At 45.3% G+C, this 21,472-nt stretch overlaps 1 protein-coding gene across 1 annotated transcript in view; it reads left to right on the top strand.

Annotated features, from left to right (window-relative positions):
* Positions 1 to 307: 307 nt before the first annotated feature.
* Positions 308 to 21,472, top strand: part of AP3D1 (adaptor related protein complex 3 subunit delta 1) — a 44,272-nt gene continuing 23,107 nt past the window's right edge. The window contains exons 1-8 of the mRNA XM_036399281.1: positions 308 to 623; positions 13,847 to 13,942; positions 14,736 to 14,816; positions 15,453 to 15,533; positions 17,351 to 17,458; positions 17,792 to 17,921; positions 19,962 to 20,101; positions 20,364 to 20,437. Coding sequence (XP_036255174.1) covers positions 528 to 623; positions 13,847 to 13,942; positions 14,736 to 14,816; positions 15,453 to 15,533; positions 17,351 to 17,458; positions 17,792 to 17,921; positions 19,962 to 20,101; positions 20,364 to 20,437 — 806 coding nt within the window. The 5' untranslated portion in view covers positions 308 to 527. The remainder of the gene's footprint in view (positions 624 to 13,846; positions 13,943 to 14,735; positions 14,817 to 15,452; positions 15,534 to 17,350; positions 17,459 to 17,791; positions 17,922 to 19,961; positions 20,102 to 20,363; positions 20,438 to 21,472) is intronic.

Genomic DNA, 21,472 nt, shown 5'->3' with positions numbered 1-21,472 from the left:
GTGGCCAGAGAGGGAGGGGGCGTGTCTGGAGATCAGGGAGGCGGGCAGATGGGGCAGGGGCGGGGTCAGAGGGCGTGTCCAGACATTTGGAGGCGTGTCCAAGGTGATTGGGGCGTGGCTGGAGAGCGGCGAGGTGGGCGGGGCCGTTCCGGGTGCGTGGCCAGACCGAGACGCGGCCCGGACGGAGTGGGCGGGGCTGGAAAGCGGCACAGCGGATCGTGTTGGCCTGGGGGCGTGGCCGGTCGGTCGGGGCGTGGCCATGTCGGGGGCGTGGCCGAGCCCTCAGCTGACCGGCCGCCATTTTGTCGGTGCCGGATCCCCAGCGCCGCCTGGAGCTGTGCCTGCGGCCGGGGTCGCCCGTGCCCGCCCGTCCTCCAGGGCAGCTCCGCCCGTGCCCTCCCGCTCCCCTCGGCATGTGAGCGCCCCGGCACCGCTGCTCTCACCCGGCTCGAGCGGCAGTAGCACCGCGGCGGCCCCCCCGGCCGGGCCCGGCCCCTCAGCCCGGCGCAGGCCCCGCCGCCGCCGCCATGGCGCTGAAGATGGTGAAGGGCAGCATCGACCGTATGTTTGACAAGAACCTGCAGGACCTGGTGCGCGGCATCCGCAATCACAAGGAGGATGAGGTGAGGGGAGCCTTCCCCGCGCTCCGGCCCGGGGATGTCACCGCTGCCCGCCGGGGCCATGTCTGGGAAGGGAATGTTGGTTTGGGAAGGGGGAAGCGGGAGTCAGAACGAGGAAGGTGACGCTGGGGTGTGGGGCACGAGGGACAGGCTGGGTGAGAGCAGGAGAGTTAATAAGGGAGGGTCGTGCTTGGTGCTCACCTTTCCATTCAGTGTGTTGTGGTGTTAAGATCTGTGATATACATACGGATATATATATAAATATATATACACGCAAATGTATACGTGATTATTACAGAGAAATAATATCGAGGAATTCCTTCCTCTCCAGCCCTACAGTCACGTGCTGTAGTCAGCTAGGTGTTCTTCACCCTGAAGCTGTTATACAGGAGAAGTAAGCTCCTAATTCAGCTGTCAGACCATTCATGTTAAGAATCTCCTGACTAAAATGTCCTTCTCTCAGAGCTTTTCTAGGCAGCAATCAGTTCTCCGTGCTGGCCTGTTATCCACTCTTGTGTGAGAAGCACGTGATCAGGAAATTAGTATAGGTGAAATAATTAGTCATCAAGAACGTGTTATGTGAGACTCCACAGTCAAGTGTCACACGGTAATTGAGAAGTAACGGGCCCAATGTCATTTATGTTCATCTTCGAGTAACTCATGAGAAGCTTTCCTAATGTTGGTCTAACAGCTGGGCTTTGCTGGTTCGTTGGGGGGTGGCTGTGGAGTCAGTATCAGCTATCAAAAGCTGCAAAGTTGTAAACATGTAACTAAATGAAGAACTTTACTAGGAAAACCGATCTTCCTTGCTGGTGCTGTTGAACTGAAACACAAAATATAACTTCGAAAATTTCTGTGAAGTCCCTTGTGCACAGGACAAGGGGTTGTTTGGTAGTGGGCATACCTGGGAAATTTCTGCTTTTAACAGAATAGGCTGAGTTGGAAGGGACCCACCAGGATGATTGAATCTAATTTATTTCAGCATATGTTACATTTATGGTATTGGTTTGGTGGCAGAGGAAGGCAGGGCTGCTGTGCAGTGCCCTGAAAAATGTGGGAAACATCATGAAGTAGCAACAGGAAATTTGTATGGAATTTATGAGCTTAGTGTGTTCTGCCAGAGCAGGATCTGGTCAGCAGTATTCTTATGGAGCCCTCCAGTGTGTTGTGCTGCTTTTAGTAAATCTGCTTTATTCCTTTGTGCATAGGACAGAATGTGTTTCTTAGCTGTCAAAACCCTGAGGATCCCTCTGGTGAAGGTCCAGGCCTTTGTGGCACCAGTTCTTTGAGAAAAATTGAATGTTCTTTCTGAAATAATTTTGTGACAAACAGCTTCACAAAGAGAATTAAGAGCCACACTGAGTTTGTTGTAACCTGTGACAAGAAATGGTTAAAATGCATTGGCTTTGGTGCCCTTTGGAGTTAGGAAAAAACACTCCTTGGACAATTTTGTAGGGCTCTGTGTACTTGTAGGAAGCTGTTACTGGGATCTGTGCACACTCTGGGATTCAGTGAGGTCAGAGCAATATGTTGTCTCAGAACAGCTGGGCTGCAGCATGATGGGATTTTAAACTCTTCTGTTTGGAGTACAAATGGTGAGGTTTTGAAACAGATAACTACAGGGATAATTCCTTTTCATAGGCTCACGAGCACAGCAAAAATTAAAACCCAAACCAGGATGTGTTCAGCTGATGAAGACATTGCTCTGGTAAAACCTGTGTGTTTGGGAATCCTTCAAACATTTGTCTTAATTCCAGAGAGTGGCTGCAAACAGCACAGGACTGTGCCTGTTCCTGGCTCAGCTGGAGAGAGCTGTAAACCTGCTGTTGAGGTTTTGGGTGTGGATTCAGTGCTTCCAGGCAGTGGCCAGGGACATTGGCTAATTTTCAGGTGATGTTACAAAATCAGAAGGCTGTTTTAGAGGAACTAGCTGCAAAAATTCTTCCTCTTTTCCCTACAGTGTTTCCATTGTTCATTGTATCTGTTGAATGTTGCTCCAGTGCTGTAGTTCAAGCAATATTTGTGTGTCTCAAGAGAAGGGTCTAAGCCTAAGACAGACACTCCATCCTGTTCAGAAAAGCAAATTTGTTTAAAACAAACAGTGTGCTTTAGTGGGGAGGATATTGGCTATTGGTCTTGGCTCAACAGGAGTTTCTCCAGGAAGAGTTGTCTCTGGGAAGAAGCTACTGTGGTTGTTAAATAGCAATGATATGAAGAGAAATGAAGGCAAGATTGTTATTTGGACTTGTGATTTACTTGTGCTTTTTGCAGGAGGTTAGTTTATTTCCATGTTTTGGGTTTTGTGTTTTGGAATTTAATCCCATGGAAAAATCTGCCATCACTTATTCCCTCATGCCTCTGGGCAGTCTCTCCTGGTAGATCTGAGATGGAAAGTTTGATTCCTTTCCAGCTCTTATGCAGGTACCACATGAGCATATTTGGTATTTCACAGCCCATCGAGGCTGTACCAGTGCCTGGCACCCCAGTTCACAGTGGGTTTCTCACTGCAGCTCTTGGACAGCCCTGCTGTCTTCTTGCTTGGTGGGTTTGTGTTCTTCCTATGTTGCTGTGAGCCTAAATCTCACACCCCAGGGTGTGTCCTGAAGTCAGAGCAGGCCACATCTCCTCATTGAGGAGTTTTTGTGCTCCTCAGCTCTTTAGAGGAGCTGGGAGTGCTGGAGGCTGCCTGGCCCTCGAGCTCACAGCCCCTGTGCAGCGTGTTGATTCCCTGTTGGAGGCATTTCCATGTGTGACCCATTTACTTTGAGTTTAAAACACTGGAACTGAAGGGATGGAGGCCCCTAAGGATGTGAGGCAGGAGGGAGAGGTGGTTGAGGCAGTCCCTGCTCTGTGCACGCTCCCTGTGCCCATTTCTGGTGTTCTGGGGAGTGCTGGAGCTGCTGCTGCTGCAGGCTCGGTGCTGTGTGCAGGGCATGAGGTGGCAGAGCAGCAGGAGCTCCCTCCCAGCTCTGACACCTTGTGTTTACTTTCCAACAGATGCTTTCGTTCCTGTGGCGTTTCCCAGCGCCAGTTCAAAGCCAGACTTGATCCTACTGCGTTTTCCTGACTTTTCGCTTCCAATACCTCATTCTTTCCCTTTCATTTGGAAAAGGGATGCTTTTGCTAATGGAAGTGGTGTTTTTCAGCAGTTTTTAGGTGGTTTTGTATGTCGTGGAGTAACTTCTCCTACTTTGTGCCTACTGCTTCAGGATCTGCTCCACAGCGTGCTCAGGAGAGGAATGCCTTGTACCATAGGCTGTTAAAATATACTGGATTTTTGCAAGATAGTCCAAACTGATAAATTATATCTGTTCTCCTAAATGTGCAGTAAGGGACAGGATATTCCTTTGATGCTGTTTGGCCCTTGCACAGTGTTTTTCATTCACCATTAAAAGTTTACTTTTCCCAACAAGGAAGCTCCTGTCAGATGCTGATGTGAGATGTTCCTTTAGAAAACTGAAATTATTAAGTAACAGGTATTAATGAGTGTGCTTAGCTCATTCACACAGTAGCCTTCTGTTTCAGGTGTCTTTGATTTACTGCAGGACACTTAAAGAGAGAGAAGGGGTTTTAAAAAGTCCTGTACTAAATATCTGTGCACTTCTTTTATAACATGAGAAGATTGTCCCCCTATTTTCTCAGAGACTTTGCTGTGTGTGCCTTCGTGGTTTTGGGAATTGATACTTTCAGGAAAAATCATATTGAAAAATTCACCTTTTCCTGTCTCTGGTGTTGGGTGATAAGTATCTCATTGCTGGTTCACACTTAAACTGTTTTGGAAGAAATGAGCACTCAGTGCTGCTGGTTGGGAAAAAACTTCAGTTACTAAAATAATGCTAAATGGGAGCAGCATTGTGTGTGAAATGTCTGATTTACTGTCAGCCTGGGCTTTCCAACCTGCCAGTGGCCCCTTGCTGCTCACTGAGTGTTACCTGAGGACAGGCCACTTGTGTTGTTAAAAAAGCTTTTTCCTCTCAATAAAGGGCTGCTGTGTTCCACTGCTGATTTCCAGCTTCTTCTCTGACACATTTTCGGATGAAATGATGTGGGGAGTTTTGAGGAATCTTTTCACATCCCAAAACTCTTCTGGGCTCAGAAGGCTGAAGGCCTTCTCATGCTGTGGCTTCTGCCAGCCTGGCCTCAGCCCCTGGTGCAGTATTGGTATTTGCTGGTCAAGGACGTGGGATGGAACATAATCAGGGAATTTTGAGGAATGCTAAAGCTTCTTGGTGCCTGACAGAACAGAGCAGAGCAACTGCTGGGCAGTGCAGTTCATTGATGACAGGCAGCTCTTTCAGGCACTGCTGCTCCGTCACTTACTGGGTGTCATGTACGTGTTGGTATCTTTGAAGGCAGCTCATTATTCCACCCACTTCCAAGTGCATCTACAGTTGCTATTGTTAATTCTTGGTGTGTGTGAATCACTGCAAAAGACAAAGTCGGAAGCAGAAACAATACACAAAGGGGGTTGGATAAGGACCTCACACCAGTCTGGGACTGGCCTGCAGGGCCCGGTGTGAGTGTCCTGCCTTGCCTGCTGTGTCACAGTCACAGAGGGCCTGGGGCATGGCACACGAGCCAAGATGTGGGCAGTGTTCTCCTGTGATTACAGGCAGGAGCAGCTGAGGCTTTGCATTAGTGCTGCCTTTCATTAGCTTCTTGCTTTCTCCTGTATTAAATATTACTTAATTGACTGTGGCATGAGTGGGGATAATAGCTTTGTTCCCAGTCCTGAGCGTTTTATAGCTGCCTCTGCTGAGGGTTTGAAATGCTCCAGACAGATCTGTGCTGGCACATGTGGGAGTAAATATTGTGCCTAGGCAGGGCCAGGGGAGAGGAAGAGCTGTCTGGTACCTAAGAAATGGAGTGACCATCCACTGTTCCTTTAGTGAGGCCAGGGGGAAAACAGCCAGAGAAATCAAAGTAAAATACGGATACATGGATACAGATTGCATTTCTGCACTGTGATCAACTGCCAGGAGTTGTTTATTTGGTGCTTTTTGTTGCAGATCTTTGTCCTGCTGCTGAGTGCACAAAATGGGGTTTTTGTGGTTTCTTTCCATCAGCGTCCATGAAAGTGACTGAAAACCTCTTCCTCCACAGTGGGGTTAGTGATGGCATTTTTGTACAGACAGCACCTTTAGGTTTTTCACTTGGAAGTGTCCTTGGGAGAACACCCTGTTCCTGGTGTCCTGTGAAGGGCAGCGTTACATGACAGCACCAGAAAGAACCAAGTCATGGGACTGCTTACAAGGAAGCATTTGTGTTCATTGGATTATTAAAAACTGCTGATCATTCACACTGAGAAATTGAAATGCTTCATCATCTCAGGGGAGTCTGCTAAAATCCAGGTGTCAGGAAGCATAAAAATATTTGAATAGAGTAAAAACTGCAGAAAATAACATTGTTGGTGGTAGTTTTAGTAGCTCAGAAAGGTGATTGAGGGTTTTTTTAAACAAGAAGCAAATGTTGACAGTAACTGAAATAAGTGAGCCCTGTTGAATCCTGGGTGTAACTGGGTACTAGAAATGCTTGGTTCCTGCCAGCCCCCCTCAGTCACTGCCCAGCAGGCTGAGCAGTTTGTAAACCTCATAGCTGAGTGCTGGGTTTTGGATTAGCTGTTTCTTTTTTGTTGTTATTTCCATGATCACCTAGGTGTTCAAACCTGACAACTTCTATTGAGAAATTCCTGTGTTGGAAGCTGTATAAATGGAGGGAGGTGTCAATGTGGGAATGTTGAGACTTTCTTCTGGTTGGCTCAGTCTATGGCAAAGCTGTATAAATGTATTGCCCCAAGTGCATCACTGTGCTAATCAGCTTCAGCCTTGAGAGTGGATGTTTATTTAGTGTGAGTGCTGTGATTGTACAGCAGGGAGGAGGTGAACAAACTTACTTTAATTGCACAAATATTTGTGCTGAATTTAAGAAGTCAGGAATGGCCATGAACCATCTTTTTCATTGTCCTCCTTACCTTTCCATAACTGCACAGTACTCACAGCTGTGCATGAATCAGTGTTAGAGCTTTGTAGTACTTTCAGTGTTACATTTTTATTTGATATTAATACGTCATTAAGCATCTTTTTTTGGTTTCTCTCTGAACTACTTCAGTCATCTGAGTCTCAGCAACAATAGCTACTTTAGTTTCCCAGGAGGAAGTGACTGCTTCCTCTGCATCCAGCAAAGCACGTGCTTGGATGAAGCCTGCCTTTATCAGAGCCTGAAACTGCACAGAGATGTCTGGAACAAGCAAGTTGAAAAATCTACTGCAAAAACATTTACATAGCTTTTTACTCAGTAATGTAAAAATAAAACTTTGGGTACATCTTTATTTGCAAAGATGACACTTTTATCTGACATCTCTCCAGGCTTAAAAGTTGTCTGCTCGGATATGGCTGAGACAGCACAGACCCCTGAGGATTGTTTAATTGCTGTGCAATTAAATTAACACATACTGTGATCAGACAGGAGATGTGCTTCTATTAAGTGACTGATCAGACTGGAGATAATGAAGGGACAGCTCTAGACCCTTGCTGCTGCTGCCTGCTTGCTGATTTACTGCTCTTGGGCCTTGCTGATTGCCATTTTGCTGATTCCCAAGGTGCCAGCAGTGATCTTGGCCTTGCCCACCTGGGAGGGGGCCAGGGTGCCTCATGCAGCTCCAGCTTCCTGCATCAGTGCCCTTCTGTGGGCATTTCAGTGTGAAATCCTGAATTGTCTCTGGGTAAACCAGCAGAGAGGAGCTGTCCATGGGAGACTGCCAGACACCCCAGTGCTTGGAGGCATGCTGCAGGTGCCTGGAGTCACTTGGGACAAGCAGCTGCAACTCTACAGCTTTTTCTTTGCTGCAACCCAATCATTGTGTTCCAGCCCTGCTCAGAAGATCCTGTGTGTTTTTCTGTGGTGCCTTAAGGGGCTGTAGTGGCTGGTCTGGGGTTGGATATCTGCCCTGAAATTGGTGCACAGTACTTGCATCGATAGCATTTCTCTGATCTTTTACAATGAGGTTCAAAGGTTTTAATTGGCTTATGAGTCACTTTAGGATGGATGTGTGCATGGATCATTCCAGATCTCAGTTGGTGTGTTTAACTTCAGCAAACATTAACAAAAGAAAAAACTGTAAACCTGCTTTTTGCATTCCTTCCTCTGTGTTGTTTGGCCAAGGAGTCTTGTGACCTCCCTGTGCTTGTAGCAGACAAGGGGCAGTGGGTAATGCATCGTGTTTCTAATAAATAATCGAGAAGTCTGCTGCAAATGAACCAGCAGAACCTCGTGCTCTGCTGTTGTCACTCAGAACATTGGGCTGGGACCTTAAGCCTAGCTCAGGATGAGCCAGTAAATCCCTGGAAAGCTTCATGGATAAAACCAAGGCAGGTTAAAACATGTACAGCAATGCTGTTTGTCAACAGCTGAGTGAAAGATAAGCTTGGCTTGCTGAAAATGCCTTTCAGTTTCCTGAGCCCTTTATTGCAGCTGAGAGCCCTCTGTGCTGCTGGACTGAGGCTGTGCAGAGCCAGCAGGACGAGCATTGTGCAGCTCCCCACTCACTGCTGATCCTTGTTCTGCTCTCAGCTGCTTTGCCATGGCTTTGGTGAAGTTACTTGTGAGGAGCATGTGTGGGAGCACATGCCTTGGGATTCTGTCTGTCCAGCCATGGAGTAGCCTAAACAAAAGATCCTGTTGTTTATCTCCAATAGCTTTTTCTCCAGTAGTTAAAATAATACAGTATTTTTATGGACATTAATGTGTAATATGTTGGTCTCTAATGCTGTGTCCAAGTCAGTAGAAAGCAGCACATTTTGCCCTTTAATGCCCTTGTCTGTCACTTCAGTTGATTCATTCCATGCTGTCCAGGCACTGCAAACACTAGAGGTGTCCTCTGACTGGTTCAGTGCTGTTGGACATCAAGTGCTGCTTTGGGGGGTTTGAGAGAAGCCTTACAAGTGATAAATATTCCTTCCCAGCCTTCTTTCCAAGGCACCTGATCTGTGCTGTGAATGGCATCTGCTGCCTGGAGCACAAGCAGACCTGAAAGTTCCTTCACCTCCTCAAGGTGTTTTGGGGTGTGAGTGCCTTTGGTGTTGGGCATGGTGGTTGTGTTAGAAGTTGCAGCAGTGGGCATCTTCCTCTCATGTGAGACCATCATGTGCTTGTGTGATGGTCTCAGTGTGATCTCATGGAGTTTGTCTCAAAGTCCTACCAAAAAGTGATAAATCCTATAGTGCTTAAAACAGAAGAAATGTTACGTTTTGTGCATATTTATTTTTATGTTCTAAGTATTCCAAACATTTCTGTTTCACCATGGTGTGGTTTCAGACATATCAGAAAATATCTTGCTCCTTGGGGCATTCACTGTTAATAATTCTTTCCTTAAAACACTGTATTTAACCCTGGAAGTGCAAGAGAAATAACAACTGATGTTCACTGATGTTTTGCTCTTTCATGTGGATGGAAGCACTTGGATGTTGCAGTGAGAGGTTTAAATCTCAAATCAAGTGCATTTGGTTTGCTGGGTAGCAACCCAAAGTGGTAGGAATGGGAGTTTGCCTTCTCATGAATTTAGAAGGTGGTTTATGGCTGAGATGAAATACAGCTTCTTAAATACTGCTGGAAATGAGTAGTTTACACGATGAAATTTAATGTCAAGGTTCTGCAGTGATCTCCATTCCAATCATTGGTGTGTTTCTGCCAGGTAATGACAGAAAGTACAGCATGGAGAATCACATTTCCTAGGGATGCAATTGTTGTACAGATTAGGGACTTGTTTAAACTTCATATACTGATTGCTTCAGGAAGAGAAGTCTTTTGTGAGCATCTCTGAAATTGTCAGCAAACCCCAAGTTCTGTCTTGGCTTGGAATAAAGCTTTAGTGTTTCTCAAAGTTAAGTCAAAAAACATGGCTGGGAAATAAAAAGTCCTATAAAATGGCATTTTTGGCTTCTTACCATGACCCAGTCTCCCCTTCCTCCTTCCATTTCTAAGAGACTGTATATTTGATTCATGATGCCTCCTTTCTTATTTTAGCCACTCACATTCATTTAAATGCACATATTTTCTAGGTGAGATCTTGGAATTCTTGAGGAATTTGGGCTTGTTTGAAAAAACAGCTTGTGTGTTTTGTTAATGGGTATAAAATACTCCAGCATCTCGTTGGTGACATACTTTGAGAAATGCCCTTGTGACTGTGCTGTTCTCCCAGCTCTCTTGGGTGCTCTCTTCTCACATCTGCAGGCTGCACTTGGGTTTTGGCTGGGCTGCTTGGGCATGTTCCTGTGAGGCTCCTTGGGAGAGAGAACAATCACCAGAGTGGTTGCTATAGCATTTCATTAAGGAGCCCTTCCACCGAGGCAGGGAAGGCTCCTTTCCCACTTGGCAGCCTAGCAGGAATAAAAGAGAGCTCAGCTCCTTGCCTGCGCCCTCAGAGCCTCCAGCTCTGCCCCTGCTCCCACCCTTCCTCCTGAGAGGGTTCCTGTGCCTCATGGCTCTGCCTGAGGGGCTGCTGAGCATTGCCTGGCTCCCTCCCAGCCATCTGGATGGGTGCACACAGGTCTGTACATGTTGGAGCTTAGAAATGCTCCTCAGTCCACTGATGTGGCCAGGATGTGTGAGCCATCAGCACAAAACTGCAAATTGTACTGTCACAGAATTAGGAAGGAATGAATAGCTAAGAAATACATTGATATTGTAATGAATACTGGGAGCATAAATGAACTCTGGGCACTGCTGAGGCCCTGTCTTGAATCCTGGGCTCAGGTTTGGGCCCCTCATGTAAGAAACACATTGAAAGGCTGGAGCATGTCCAGAGCAGGGACTGGAGCACAAATGGATGAGGAGGAGCTGGGGGGCTCAGCCTGGAGCAAAGGAGGCTCAGGGGGGACCTTGTGGCTCTGCACAACTCCTGTCAGACAGGAGGGGACAGCCAGGGGGGTCGGGCTCTGCTTGCAGGGAACAGAGGGACAGGAGGAAACTGCTTCAAGCTGTACCAGATGAGCTTTAGATTGGATATTAGGGAAAATTGCTGCATAGGAGGTGTGGTCAGGCTTTGGAAGGGGCTGCCCAGGGCAGTGGTGGAGTCACCATCCCTGGAAGTGTTCAAAAAAACGTGTGGATGTGGCATTTGGGGCATGTTTTAGTGATGAACATGGCAGTGCTGGATTAACAACTAGTGAACTTGTTGATCCTTGAGGGCTTTTCCAACCTCAATGATTCTGTGATTCATGGGACCTCAAAAGCATTTAAGGAAAAACAGAGCTACTTATATCCTGGGAAATATTTGGTTTTAATTACCACACTAGGAAATTCCTATATTAGAAGGATTTCTACAAAGACATAATCGCTGCTGGGCAAGATACCCAGATTTTTTTGCTGTGTCAGTATGTAAATGTTAAATGGTTTTTACTTCCAAGTATTTAGGTCTTGCTTAGTGACTGGAATTCTTTTCATTGCATCGAGTGGTTGTTCTCCCTTTTGCTGTGTGCTGTGACCCCACACAGTGAGCAGCAGTGGGACCCGTGGGTGTGGCTCTGTGCCCAGGTCAGGCTTGCACAGCTCCACTGAGGATCTGCTCCTGCCTCCAGGTTCCCTCCCAGTTGTGTGGGTGTGAGATGTGGCAGCAGATCCAGCTGGGTGTGGTGCTTGCCTTTCACATTGAGGAGAGACTGCACCGATCAGTTTTCCTCATATTGCTCATTCACAGCAGTGCCACTCCACAGGATTAACAAAAAGTTAATACCTGCTGATCCTGTAAAGCTTTCTATATATAGTGCCTGTCATTCCTTGGAGTGTTTTGGGATTTGAAGTACAGCTGTTTCAGAAGGACTTCTTTCTGCTCTCTCTAATCCCTTTTTCAGTTCTGTAATGTGCTTTTCCAGAAGCTGGACTAACTGCTAGGCAGGGATTTGCCTGTGGGATGCTGGGGCTGGTGCCTCTGGAGCCTGAGTTCAGCTCTGCCAGGCTGGGCACTACTGAACTTCTCTGTGCTCTATTTTTTCCACCTCTCCTGCTCACACAGTGGCTTGTGCTCAACTCTGAAGAGGTTGCCAGAAGATTAAGCTGATGTTTGTATAGTGTGGGGATAGATGCAGTGGGAAATAAGTGAGGCTTTTGGTTATGGATGTAAAGACTGAGAACCTGTGTCAGTGTCCTTCTGCCTTGAGAGCCATCACTGGGCCTTGCTCCCAGGATGTGGCAACAAGATACACACATGAAGGATTCTGTGACACTGTTCCAGTGTGCTCTTCTGTGAGCATAAAATATTCAAGGCCAAGTACAATATATTTGTGGATCAGTTGCATGTTGTGTAAGTCACTCTTTCAGCATTTTTAATGAAGTATTTATTTTCTACCCTCAGAAGGGTTTTTTTTAGTTTATACTCAAGAGTTTAAACTTCCCATATGAGTTGCCAGGACCTGAATCACTCTCAGGTGAAGGGTTTACAATCCCAAGTCTGTTTCTGGGTAAAGTCACCTGGACACTGTGTTGTTAAGTGTTGGGGGTGATGCCATCTCCAGTTTTGGCAGATGCAATCCACTCACCTGTATCCAGGAGAGCAGAAGGGATCTGCATACAGGACAGGGCTGTTTGGTGTTTCCAGTGCCCTCCTTTAGCATGAGAATTCCCACTCTAAGGACAGTATTTCTATCCCAAACACAGGCATTTAGGAATAGCTTAGATTCCCTCCATTCATTCATTCATTCATTGTCTGCTGAGCCCCCCCAGCTGTGCCAGGCTGGCTCCAGAACAGAGGGGCTCCAGCCCTTGCAGCATCTCCGTGCCTCCTCTGGCCTGGCTCCAGCAGCTCCACGTCCTCCTGCTGCTGGTGCCCAGGGCTGGGGCAGCTCTGCAGGTGGGGTCTCACCTGAGCACAGGGGCACAGGGGCAGAATCCCCCCCTCCCCTGCTGCCCACGCTGGGGGCTCAGCCCAGCCCAGGGGGGGTTTCTGGCTCAGTGCCCATGGCCGGGGCAGCCTGAGCCTCTCACCCACCAACACCCCAAGTCCTTCCCCCAGGGCTGATTTCCATCCATTCTCCACCTGCTGTTTCTACCAGCAAACTTTTGTAACTTGAATTGTGTCACTCCAGACATTTGTAAAAGACTAAAAACTCGTTGTATTAATGCCCAAAAATTAGTGTAAAGGGGAAAAAATGTTGATTAAAGTCAGGCCACTAGACACTTCTGTGCTAAAAATATCATTTTGGAGGAAGGTGGTGGTATTCAGGCAGGGATTAGGTAATCTGGTTCTGACCTGGTTCCTCTGGCAGCTAGGAATGTGAAATACCCTGGTGCATGCATGGCTTTGAAAAGAGAGATTATTTCTCTGCATTTAAATTTTCATTATTCCTGTAGCAGATGCCTTCAGTACTAAAATAATAATTAATTGTGAACTGGAAGAATCTTTGGCTGAGCAAATTCTGTGTATAAATTAAAATCTGTACAGATAATTTTAAATCACATGTTTGCCACATCCTTCCCACAAGCACAGATGTGATTGCTTGGAAAGATGTGAAGCACCGATATTTAAATGTAAACATTGTGACATTTGGCTCTTTGAATTGCTGAGAAATTGATAGAAATAACTGTTATTTATCAAAATGTGTAAATGGCAATAGGGCTGATGGAAGTTGAGAACCAGAGAGGGAGTTCCTGACTTTCCACAGAGCTTTCCATGGCTGGGGGGATCCAGGAAGCACCTGTGTCCCATCCAAGCCTTGTGTTGTGTCCCTGTGCTGTGGGTGCACACCCACAGTGTCATCATTGGCAGCAGGTCCATAAAGGGGCTGTTGTCATCAGTCCCCTCTCATTTGGGGGCTGTTAGCAGTGTGGCAGTTTGTCCTTGTCACGTAAGGAGCGGGTGTTCTCTGACGTCCCTCTGGAGGCAGGAGTTTGCTAGCAATGCTGAGCTCTGGTTTTGTGCAGGCCTCTGCCTACTCAGTCTCCATTGAACAGCTTCATGGTTGCAGATTTATGAATTTAGAGCTTTGGAGTGAGTGGTGTGATTGTGAGGGAGAGGTAGAAGGGACAACCACCAAAGAAACATCTCAAACTTTGGGTTTTGTGACAGAATTGTGATTCTTTTTAATAAGTCATTTTGTCAGAATTAAGTGCTTACTAAATTGTGTGTGTGTGTGAGATTGATGCTTGCAAATGGAGTTCTGCTGCTTCTCACCACCAACATGCTGGAAACTTGAGAAACTGGTGGAGGAGCTCAAGTTTTTGTTTGTTTTCCTCAGGCAAAATACATCTCTCAGTGCATCGACGAGATCAAGCAGGAGCTGAAGCAGGACAACATCGCCGTGAAGGCAAACGCAGTCTGCAAGCTGACCTATGTAAGTGCCCTGCTGGTCCCATGCAGCTGCATTTTGTCCTTCCCTGCTGGTTTGGAGCCAGCCCTGGCTCTGGGTGCCTGCTCTGCCTCCCTGCTCTAAGTGCAGCCTGGGGGACATCACTGCCCCAGCTCTGACATCAGAGGCTGCAGTTCCTGCTCTGTTTGGTACAACTGGATTTAATTGTGATGGGGCAGGAAATGAATCTCATTTAAAACAAGCAAGTTAAAAGAAATTGGTTTTAGCTGGATTGGTTCTTATGACATAGTGACATGAGCACTTGAAACTGGGTTCGTTTCTCTTTGCTCAGTCCTTTGCTGACAAGAAGACAAATTTTGGTAAAGATTTCTTTTTGTGGCTCTGTTATGGTTTTTATTCAAAGAAAATCAGGAAGAAAACCATTCACACCAGTGCTTATATAACTGCCTATCATAGAATCATAGAATGATTTGGATTTGAAGAGACCTTAAAACTCATCCTCCTGCCATGGCAGGGACACCTCCCACTGTCCCAGGCTGCTCCCAGCCCTGTCCAGCCTGGCCTTGGGCACTGCCAGGGATGCAGGGGCAGCCCCAGCTGCTCTGGGCAGCCTGGAACTGGTGCAAACTGTTGAAAACCTGTGATGTCTTTCACTTACTGTGGGTGGGGCAGTGCTGAGTGGTTCATTGCTCATAAACCTGTGATGCCTACAGTATCATTTTCAGACTCCTGTTGCATCAACAGTTTTGGGACATGTCTTGACCTATTTCCTTGAGTCTCTTATTTGAGAAGTTTATCTTGGCTTCTCTGCTCACAGTTACAGATGCTGGGCTATGACATCAGTTGGGCTGCTTTCAACATTATTGAAGTTATGAGTGCTTCCAAGTTTACATTCAAGGTGAGTTCTCTGTAAATGCAGCTGTCCTTTACCTTTTGTGAAAAGCCAGGGTATTTTTATGTGAAGACCACCTGAGATTCTTAGTACCAGGCATTTTTTATTCTGTAATAGCGTTATAATTTTTCATGAAAGATTTATTTTATGTTGTGTTGCAGACCTTTTTCACCAAACAGGGTGGAATTTTGCTTCCTAAGAAATTATTCCCTAATGGGGCTTTATACCTGAAACTTGGGAGTCAACACAAACAGAATAATTATAGTAGACAATCCTACCTTATTTCTGCAGCTTTGTGGTCACTGAACTGTGTTGTAACAAAATAGAGAAGGTGGAGGTGGTTTTATTATCCCTAAGACAGATAAATTATCAGTAGAACATTACTTGTCTGAACTTTCTCTTTTTTGATATAAACCCCCATTTCTAGGGAACCCTCTGATGCCTCTTGTCTTATACAAACCTACTCATTCACCTGTTTAATATTGCTTATAAAACCTACTCATTCACCTGTTTAATATTGCTTATAAAACCTACTCATTCACCTGTTTAATATTGCTTATAAAGCCACCAGTTGTTTTCAAATTGAACATTGTGTAAATTGATTTAAGAACAAGCCTTGTTTTCCTCCCTGCCTTTTCCCAGCGCATTGGTTACCTGGCTGCCTCCCAGTGCTTTCATGAAGGGACTGATGTCATTATGCTGACAACTAATCAGATCAGAAAGGTAAATGTTCACTTCTTCATTGCTTCTTGCACTCTCTCCCTACTTGTACTTTCACATCTGTACTGAGTGTTTCTCCATGAGGAATACAGAGGTGTTTCAGTAGAATTCTCCATTTGCAGTCTCCTGTCATTCCACAAGCAGAGGGATTAATGAGACACTCAGGACTGTGCCCATCCCTCCCTGTGCTGTCTCATACCAGCTCTGTGTTTGTTCAGCACTGAGAATGGGGACAGAAATAACTTTGCTGCTCTCTAGGCAGTGCTTATAAGAATGTAACAGGCAGGAAAAATGTCCCCATTCCTGAAGTAAAATGAGCAGTGGCTCAGGAGTGACATGGCTCCACAGCACTTCTACTTGTGAGGGATATTTTTGTCTGCAATTCCACATCAGACTTTGACTTCTCTGGTAGAATTGGGTCTAAAAATGGTGAAGAGAGTATGGAAAGTTTTGTTCTGCATTCATGTACCCACATGTGCATTCATTTTCATAGAGCTTGATCACTTGGAGTTACTGGTTTGCAGCATAGTTTTCCCATTCTTGAAGTTACAGATATTATTTTAAGCTCTTGACTTTCATTTTTTAATTATCACTGCTTTAAAACTTGAATGATCCAGTACAAGATCTGCCTACATTTTTACCATTTTTACAAGGAACCAAAATGTGTTTTCCTTGCTTAAAAAAGAGCAGTGGGATGTTACCCTGTATCTTCCTAAAGAACCAGTGCTTTTCCTTTTATCTTTTGAACTATTTTGTGCTGAATGGGAATATCTATTGTCTTTATTATGGACTCTTTATTTTACTGAATTTCAGTCACTTACTGGCTACTTGCACTTTGTGCCCAAGTTTTTATGTAAAAGATAAAAATCTTTGTCTTTTCATGTTTCATTGATCCATCAACTTGAGATTTGAAGGATTTATCAGTTCTAAAAATACATTAGAGCCAGGATGAATTGCAGTTTTTTGCTCCTTAAGAAGTAGATTGCATTATTCTTAAAGTAGACTCTAATTTCCCACCACCTTTAAATGAGATGTAAATGGCACAGAACCCCAAAGGCCTGACTATGTTTAGCTCTCCTGAAGCAGCTTCAGTATCCATGTGAATCTGGACTCTGAATTCAGCAGTCCATGTGGGAATGCTCTGTGCAGCTGCATGTTGGTGTTTCCTGATACACAATTTATAGTCTGTACTTGAACATACCCATAAATTAATTTTACTATGGGTGACTTAAGCTTAGAAAGACCTGAAAGACTAAGGAGGGCTGGGTAGGATACTGACTCCAAATAGATCCAAGGGAACCTGACCAATAAATGTGTTCCACACACAGAAATTGTGTCCTGTCTTGGTGGGCTGGAAGTTGTGGTGCTGCCAGCAGCTTGGGAGAAGAATAATCTCATTTCTCTGCTAGATTAAGGTGGAACACCACTCACCAAGAGTGCTTGTTCCCAGTAAATTCACACTTGGAATTGGACTTAGCAGGCTTAGTGTGTAATACCAGCTTTTTAGGACTTTAAATATGTTTGTGATCCTGTAATGAGTGTTTAAAACCTATTTCCATTCCCAAAACACCACCAAGGCATGATCTCTCTGATTACTTTTATTGCAGTCATCCATCTCTTGTTTAATTATGGTTCTTTGTGCTCATTATTAAACCCCAGGCTGGCTGTAGTTTAGCAGGTGTTAGTAGTTGATATATAAATATTCCCATGAAGAAGAAGCTCTGCTTCATTTATGTTGATTATATAAAATTACTCTGAGGAAGTTGTTTCTTGACATTCTGTGTGATCTTAAATTTTTGAGCGTGTTTCTCTTTTTTCAGGATCTGAGTAGCCCTAACCAGTATGATACTGGAGTTGCACTGACTGGCTTGTCCTGTTTTGTTACTCCAGATCTTGCCAGGGACTTGGCAAATGACATCATGACATTGGTGAGTTCATAAGGTTGAAAGAACTTTATAATTATAGAATGTGAAGTTATTCAAATCTGGTAAATATCTTAAATTTAGAACTGCTACATGTGAAACCTGCTGCTTCATTCTTGTGGGGGCTCTGGGGAGCTTTTACAGACCTTGCTTAGATCAAGAGGATCACTTTGAAATCCATCCATTCGTTTTGGTGATAAACAACAATATTTTGCTCTTGCCTCAAAGCTGAGTTTTCAAAAAGCAGTTTGAGTCTCCCAGGAAGAGCTTTGGTGACAGCACAGGAGCTCTGGAAACACAGATGTGCTCAGAGCCTGACTGCAGTTGTTTCCTTCACAGATGTCTCACACAAAGCCTTACATCAGGAAGAAGGCAGTGTTAATCATGTACAAAGTTTTTTTGAAGTACCCAGAGTCCCTCCGTCCTGCATTTCCTCGCCTTAAAGAGAAACTTGAAGATCCAGATCCTGGTGAGTGGATTTTAGTGAATTCCTTCTGCTCTCACACATGGAGGTCCATGTGCTTGTAGAGTTTGTGGAGAGAAGAATTCATTCAAAATGCTGTAATCATCTTTTGGGCACTGCCTCCCCTGTTTCAGGGTAGGTGAGCATAGGAGAGTTTTGGTGGGTGTTGCCATATTAAAAATATGTTCTTTAAAATGTCCATTTCTTCAACCCCAAAGCTACTGAAAATGTATCAGTGGGTTAAACCTTAATGGACAAAGCAGCTTAAAGTTTCCTGATTTGTTGCTTACTGAACTCAGCTATTGAAAATATTTCAGTTGATTTCAGGGTTTGGGGTTCTGGTTTTGTTACTACTTGTGGCTTTTTTAGCTGCAGCTGTTGACTTGCAGTGGACACACTTGAAATGATTTAACATTCCTTAGTGTATTTTTTATTTATTTGAGTCCAGACTGCTCTTTGGACCCCTCAGGACTGTGTCAGTGCAGGTCAGCAGCAGCACAGGAAATCTGCAATTGCTCAGTATGAAATTCACAATTTTGCTCAGTCTTTAGGAGGTGCTGCTGTTCCCTCACTGCGCTTGTTTTAGGAATTCTGTGCGTGGTGTGTATCTGATCTCCACTTGATTTGTATCTGCAATTACAGAGAGAAATTTAATTGCATGTCCCAACTGTTTTATTGTGGGCATGGATTATTTATCTTCCAGGGACAATGTTATTAAAGAAAGCAAAATCCCTCACCTGCAGAGAGAGGAAGAAATTGCCTGTTGAGCTTTGTGGAGTGAAGGATTTCTCTCTGCTAGGACACCCAGCCTGTCTAGACTAAAACATTCCAAACTGACAACTCAGGGGCTGAGCAATGAGAAGGGAGTGAACATGTCCAGTCAGATTGCTTCAGGAATTATTTTTGTTTTGTATTTAAACATTTGTAAAGAATACATATCAGAGAAATCAGGAGCGATTGGAAACTTTCTGGGGGGTGGTTGATTGTGTTGTCTGTGTCCCACAGCCAGCTCTCCACAGTCCAGGGCAGGGATGTGGCAGTGGGCTTGGGAAAAGACACACAGGGATGTGGCAGTGGGCTTGGGAAAAGACACACAGGGATGTGGCAGTGGGCTTGGGAAAAAACACACAGGGATGTGACAGTGGGCTTGGGAAAAGACACACAGGGATGTGGCAGTGGGCTTGGGAAAAGACACACAGGGATGTGGCAGTGGGCTTGGGGAAACACACACAGGGATGTGGCAGTGGGCTTGGGAAAAAGCACACAGGGATGTGGCAGTGGGCTTGGGAAAAGACACACAGGGATGTGACAGTGGGCTTGGAAAAAATACACAGGGATGTGACAGTGTGCTTGGGAAAAAGCACACAGGGATGTGGCAGTGGGCTTGGGGAAAAGCACACAGGGATGTGGCAGTGGGCTTGGGGAAAAGACACACAGGGATGTGCAGGGTGCTTGGGAAAAGACACACAGGGATGTGGCAGTGGGCTTGGGAAAAGACACACAGGGATGTGCAGGGTGCTTGGGAAAAGACACACAGGGATGTGCAGTGGGCTTGGGAAAAGACACACAGGGATGTGGCAGTGGGCTTGGGAAAAGACACACAGGGATGTGGCAGGGTGCTTGGGAAAAGACACACAGGGATGTGGCAGTGTGCTTGGGAAAAGACACACAGGGATGTGGCAGGGTGCTTGGGGAAAAACACACAGGGATGTGGCAGTGGGCTTGGGAAAAGACACACAGGGATGTGGCAGTGTGCTTGGGAAAAGACACACAGGGATGTGGCAGGGTGCTGTTTTTTCTCATGCTGGACCAAAGCAGATACCTGGCTTGCTGCTGTATTAGAAAATAGCCAGAATTAAATAAAACCCTTTCTCAGTTTGCTTTTACATCCCTGTATTTACTGCCTCAGGCTTGGGAATGAGGCCAAACCATTGGACACACAGGTCTGACGCTTCAGCTGCTTTTGCTGTGGGGGTTCTGCACCAGAAACTTCAATTCCAGTGAAGGCATTGATGGGATTTGTGCTGTCCCTCCTGTTTTGCCCAGGTGTGCAGTCTGCTGCAGTAAATGTGATTTGTGAGCTGGCTCGACGCAATCCCAAGAATTACCTTTCCCTCGCCCCCCTCTTCTTCAAGCTGATGACGTCGTCAACCAATAATTGGGTTCTCATTAAAATTATAAAACTGGCAAGTATTCTGCTTTTTGTTTACAGGATTAGAGTTCTCATTAAATGACTTTGGGTGTGAAAATGGATTTCTTGCTAGGAGGCATAGTTACCGTTCAATCTGAATAAAAAGAAACCAGGAATATCTTTTAATGTTTGTGAATGTAACCAAAGAGAAAAATATGTTAATATAGCTTGGTTTAAATACAGTGAGCTGTAATTTACATAATGTGTTGAAGCTGTTGAAAAGCAGCTATTAACTCACTTTTCTTCTCATTGGATAGTTTGGTGCTCTTACTCCATTAGAACCAAGACTGGGAAAGAAACTGATTGAGCCCCTGACCAACCTCATCCACAGGTTTGTGTGACAGATCCTGCCTTGTTCAGTCAGGACTGGGGAAGGCCTGGTGGCTGGGTCAGTAACTGGGGTGAGGATGCATTCTGTAATTTTTTTATTGACTTTTGGTACATTGGCTTCAAGTATCAAAAGATATTCTTAGATAAGGGTTGTTTCTGGAAAACCTGAGTGGGGTAAAATACCTTAAAGGAAAATCTCTGGGTGTCTGACTGTCAGCATGAATTCCCCCAATGAATAGATGAAAATTGGAGCAATTTGCTTTCCTTTCACTGCATTTCAAGCCAGAGATGACTGTGAAGGATGTGTAAAAAGGCTCAGCTGTGTATTTGCCTCTCCTGTTTGCCTCACACATTTGATTCCTGACTTTTAGGAGTGCCTTACCCACCAAAGCAGCGTGACAAGGAATATATTAAAGCCCTTTCTCATGCATTTGGCAGCTCAGATGTGTTTTGAAAGAGGTTCTTACAATATATATGTTCTAAATGTAGATTAAATAAAGTTGAAGTTATTTCCTTGGCCCTTGTCTGTTACTGGTTTGTAGTGGTTCTAATTCTGAACTGAAATCAGGGAATAGATGCCTTGGGGGAATACATGGATTCTCCCTGTTATGAAGAGGAAGTGTGATCTTATGCAGGAGTTGTTAAGTGAAAAAGTTGATTTCTTTTCATGTGAGAGAGCAAGGTTTTAAGCAGATATCTGTGTAGCCTTGAGAGCAGCTCTAGCCAGAGGATTTCTGTCCATCCTCACATTCCTCTAAGGCAGGCTCAGAACAGACTAGCAGGTACCTCCAGGAAGTTGTCAGCACTAACAAATAGGTACAACCCACCAGAAAAAGCAGGAAGATGGACAATCCCAACTCCCACATCAGTAATTCTGAGTTGTGGGGACTGAATCCTCTTTGGCTTGGTCTCCATTCAGTCATTTTGGGTCTCGTTATGAGTCACAGCACCCTGAGCTGTCCCACCAAGTGCCCAGGGAGCAGAAGTGGTGGTTTTGGTTCCCAGCATCCCAAGCTGACCCTCAGGGCATCACTGT

Source organism: Molothrus ater, chromosome 26 (assembly GCF_012460135.2).
Source record: "Molothrus ater isolate BHLD 08-10-18 breed brown headed cowbird chromosome 26, BPBGC_Mater_1.1, whole genome shotgun sequence".
Lineage (NCBI taxonomy): Eukaryota > Metazoa > Chordata > Aves > Passeriformes > Icteridae > Molothrus > Molothrus ater.
The sequence above is the reverse complement of the archived record's forward strand: the minus strand, read 5'-3'. Positions and strand labels throughout refer to the sequence as shown.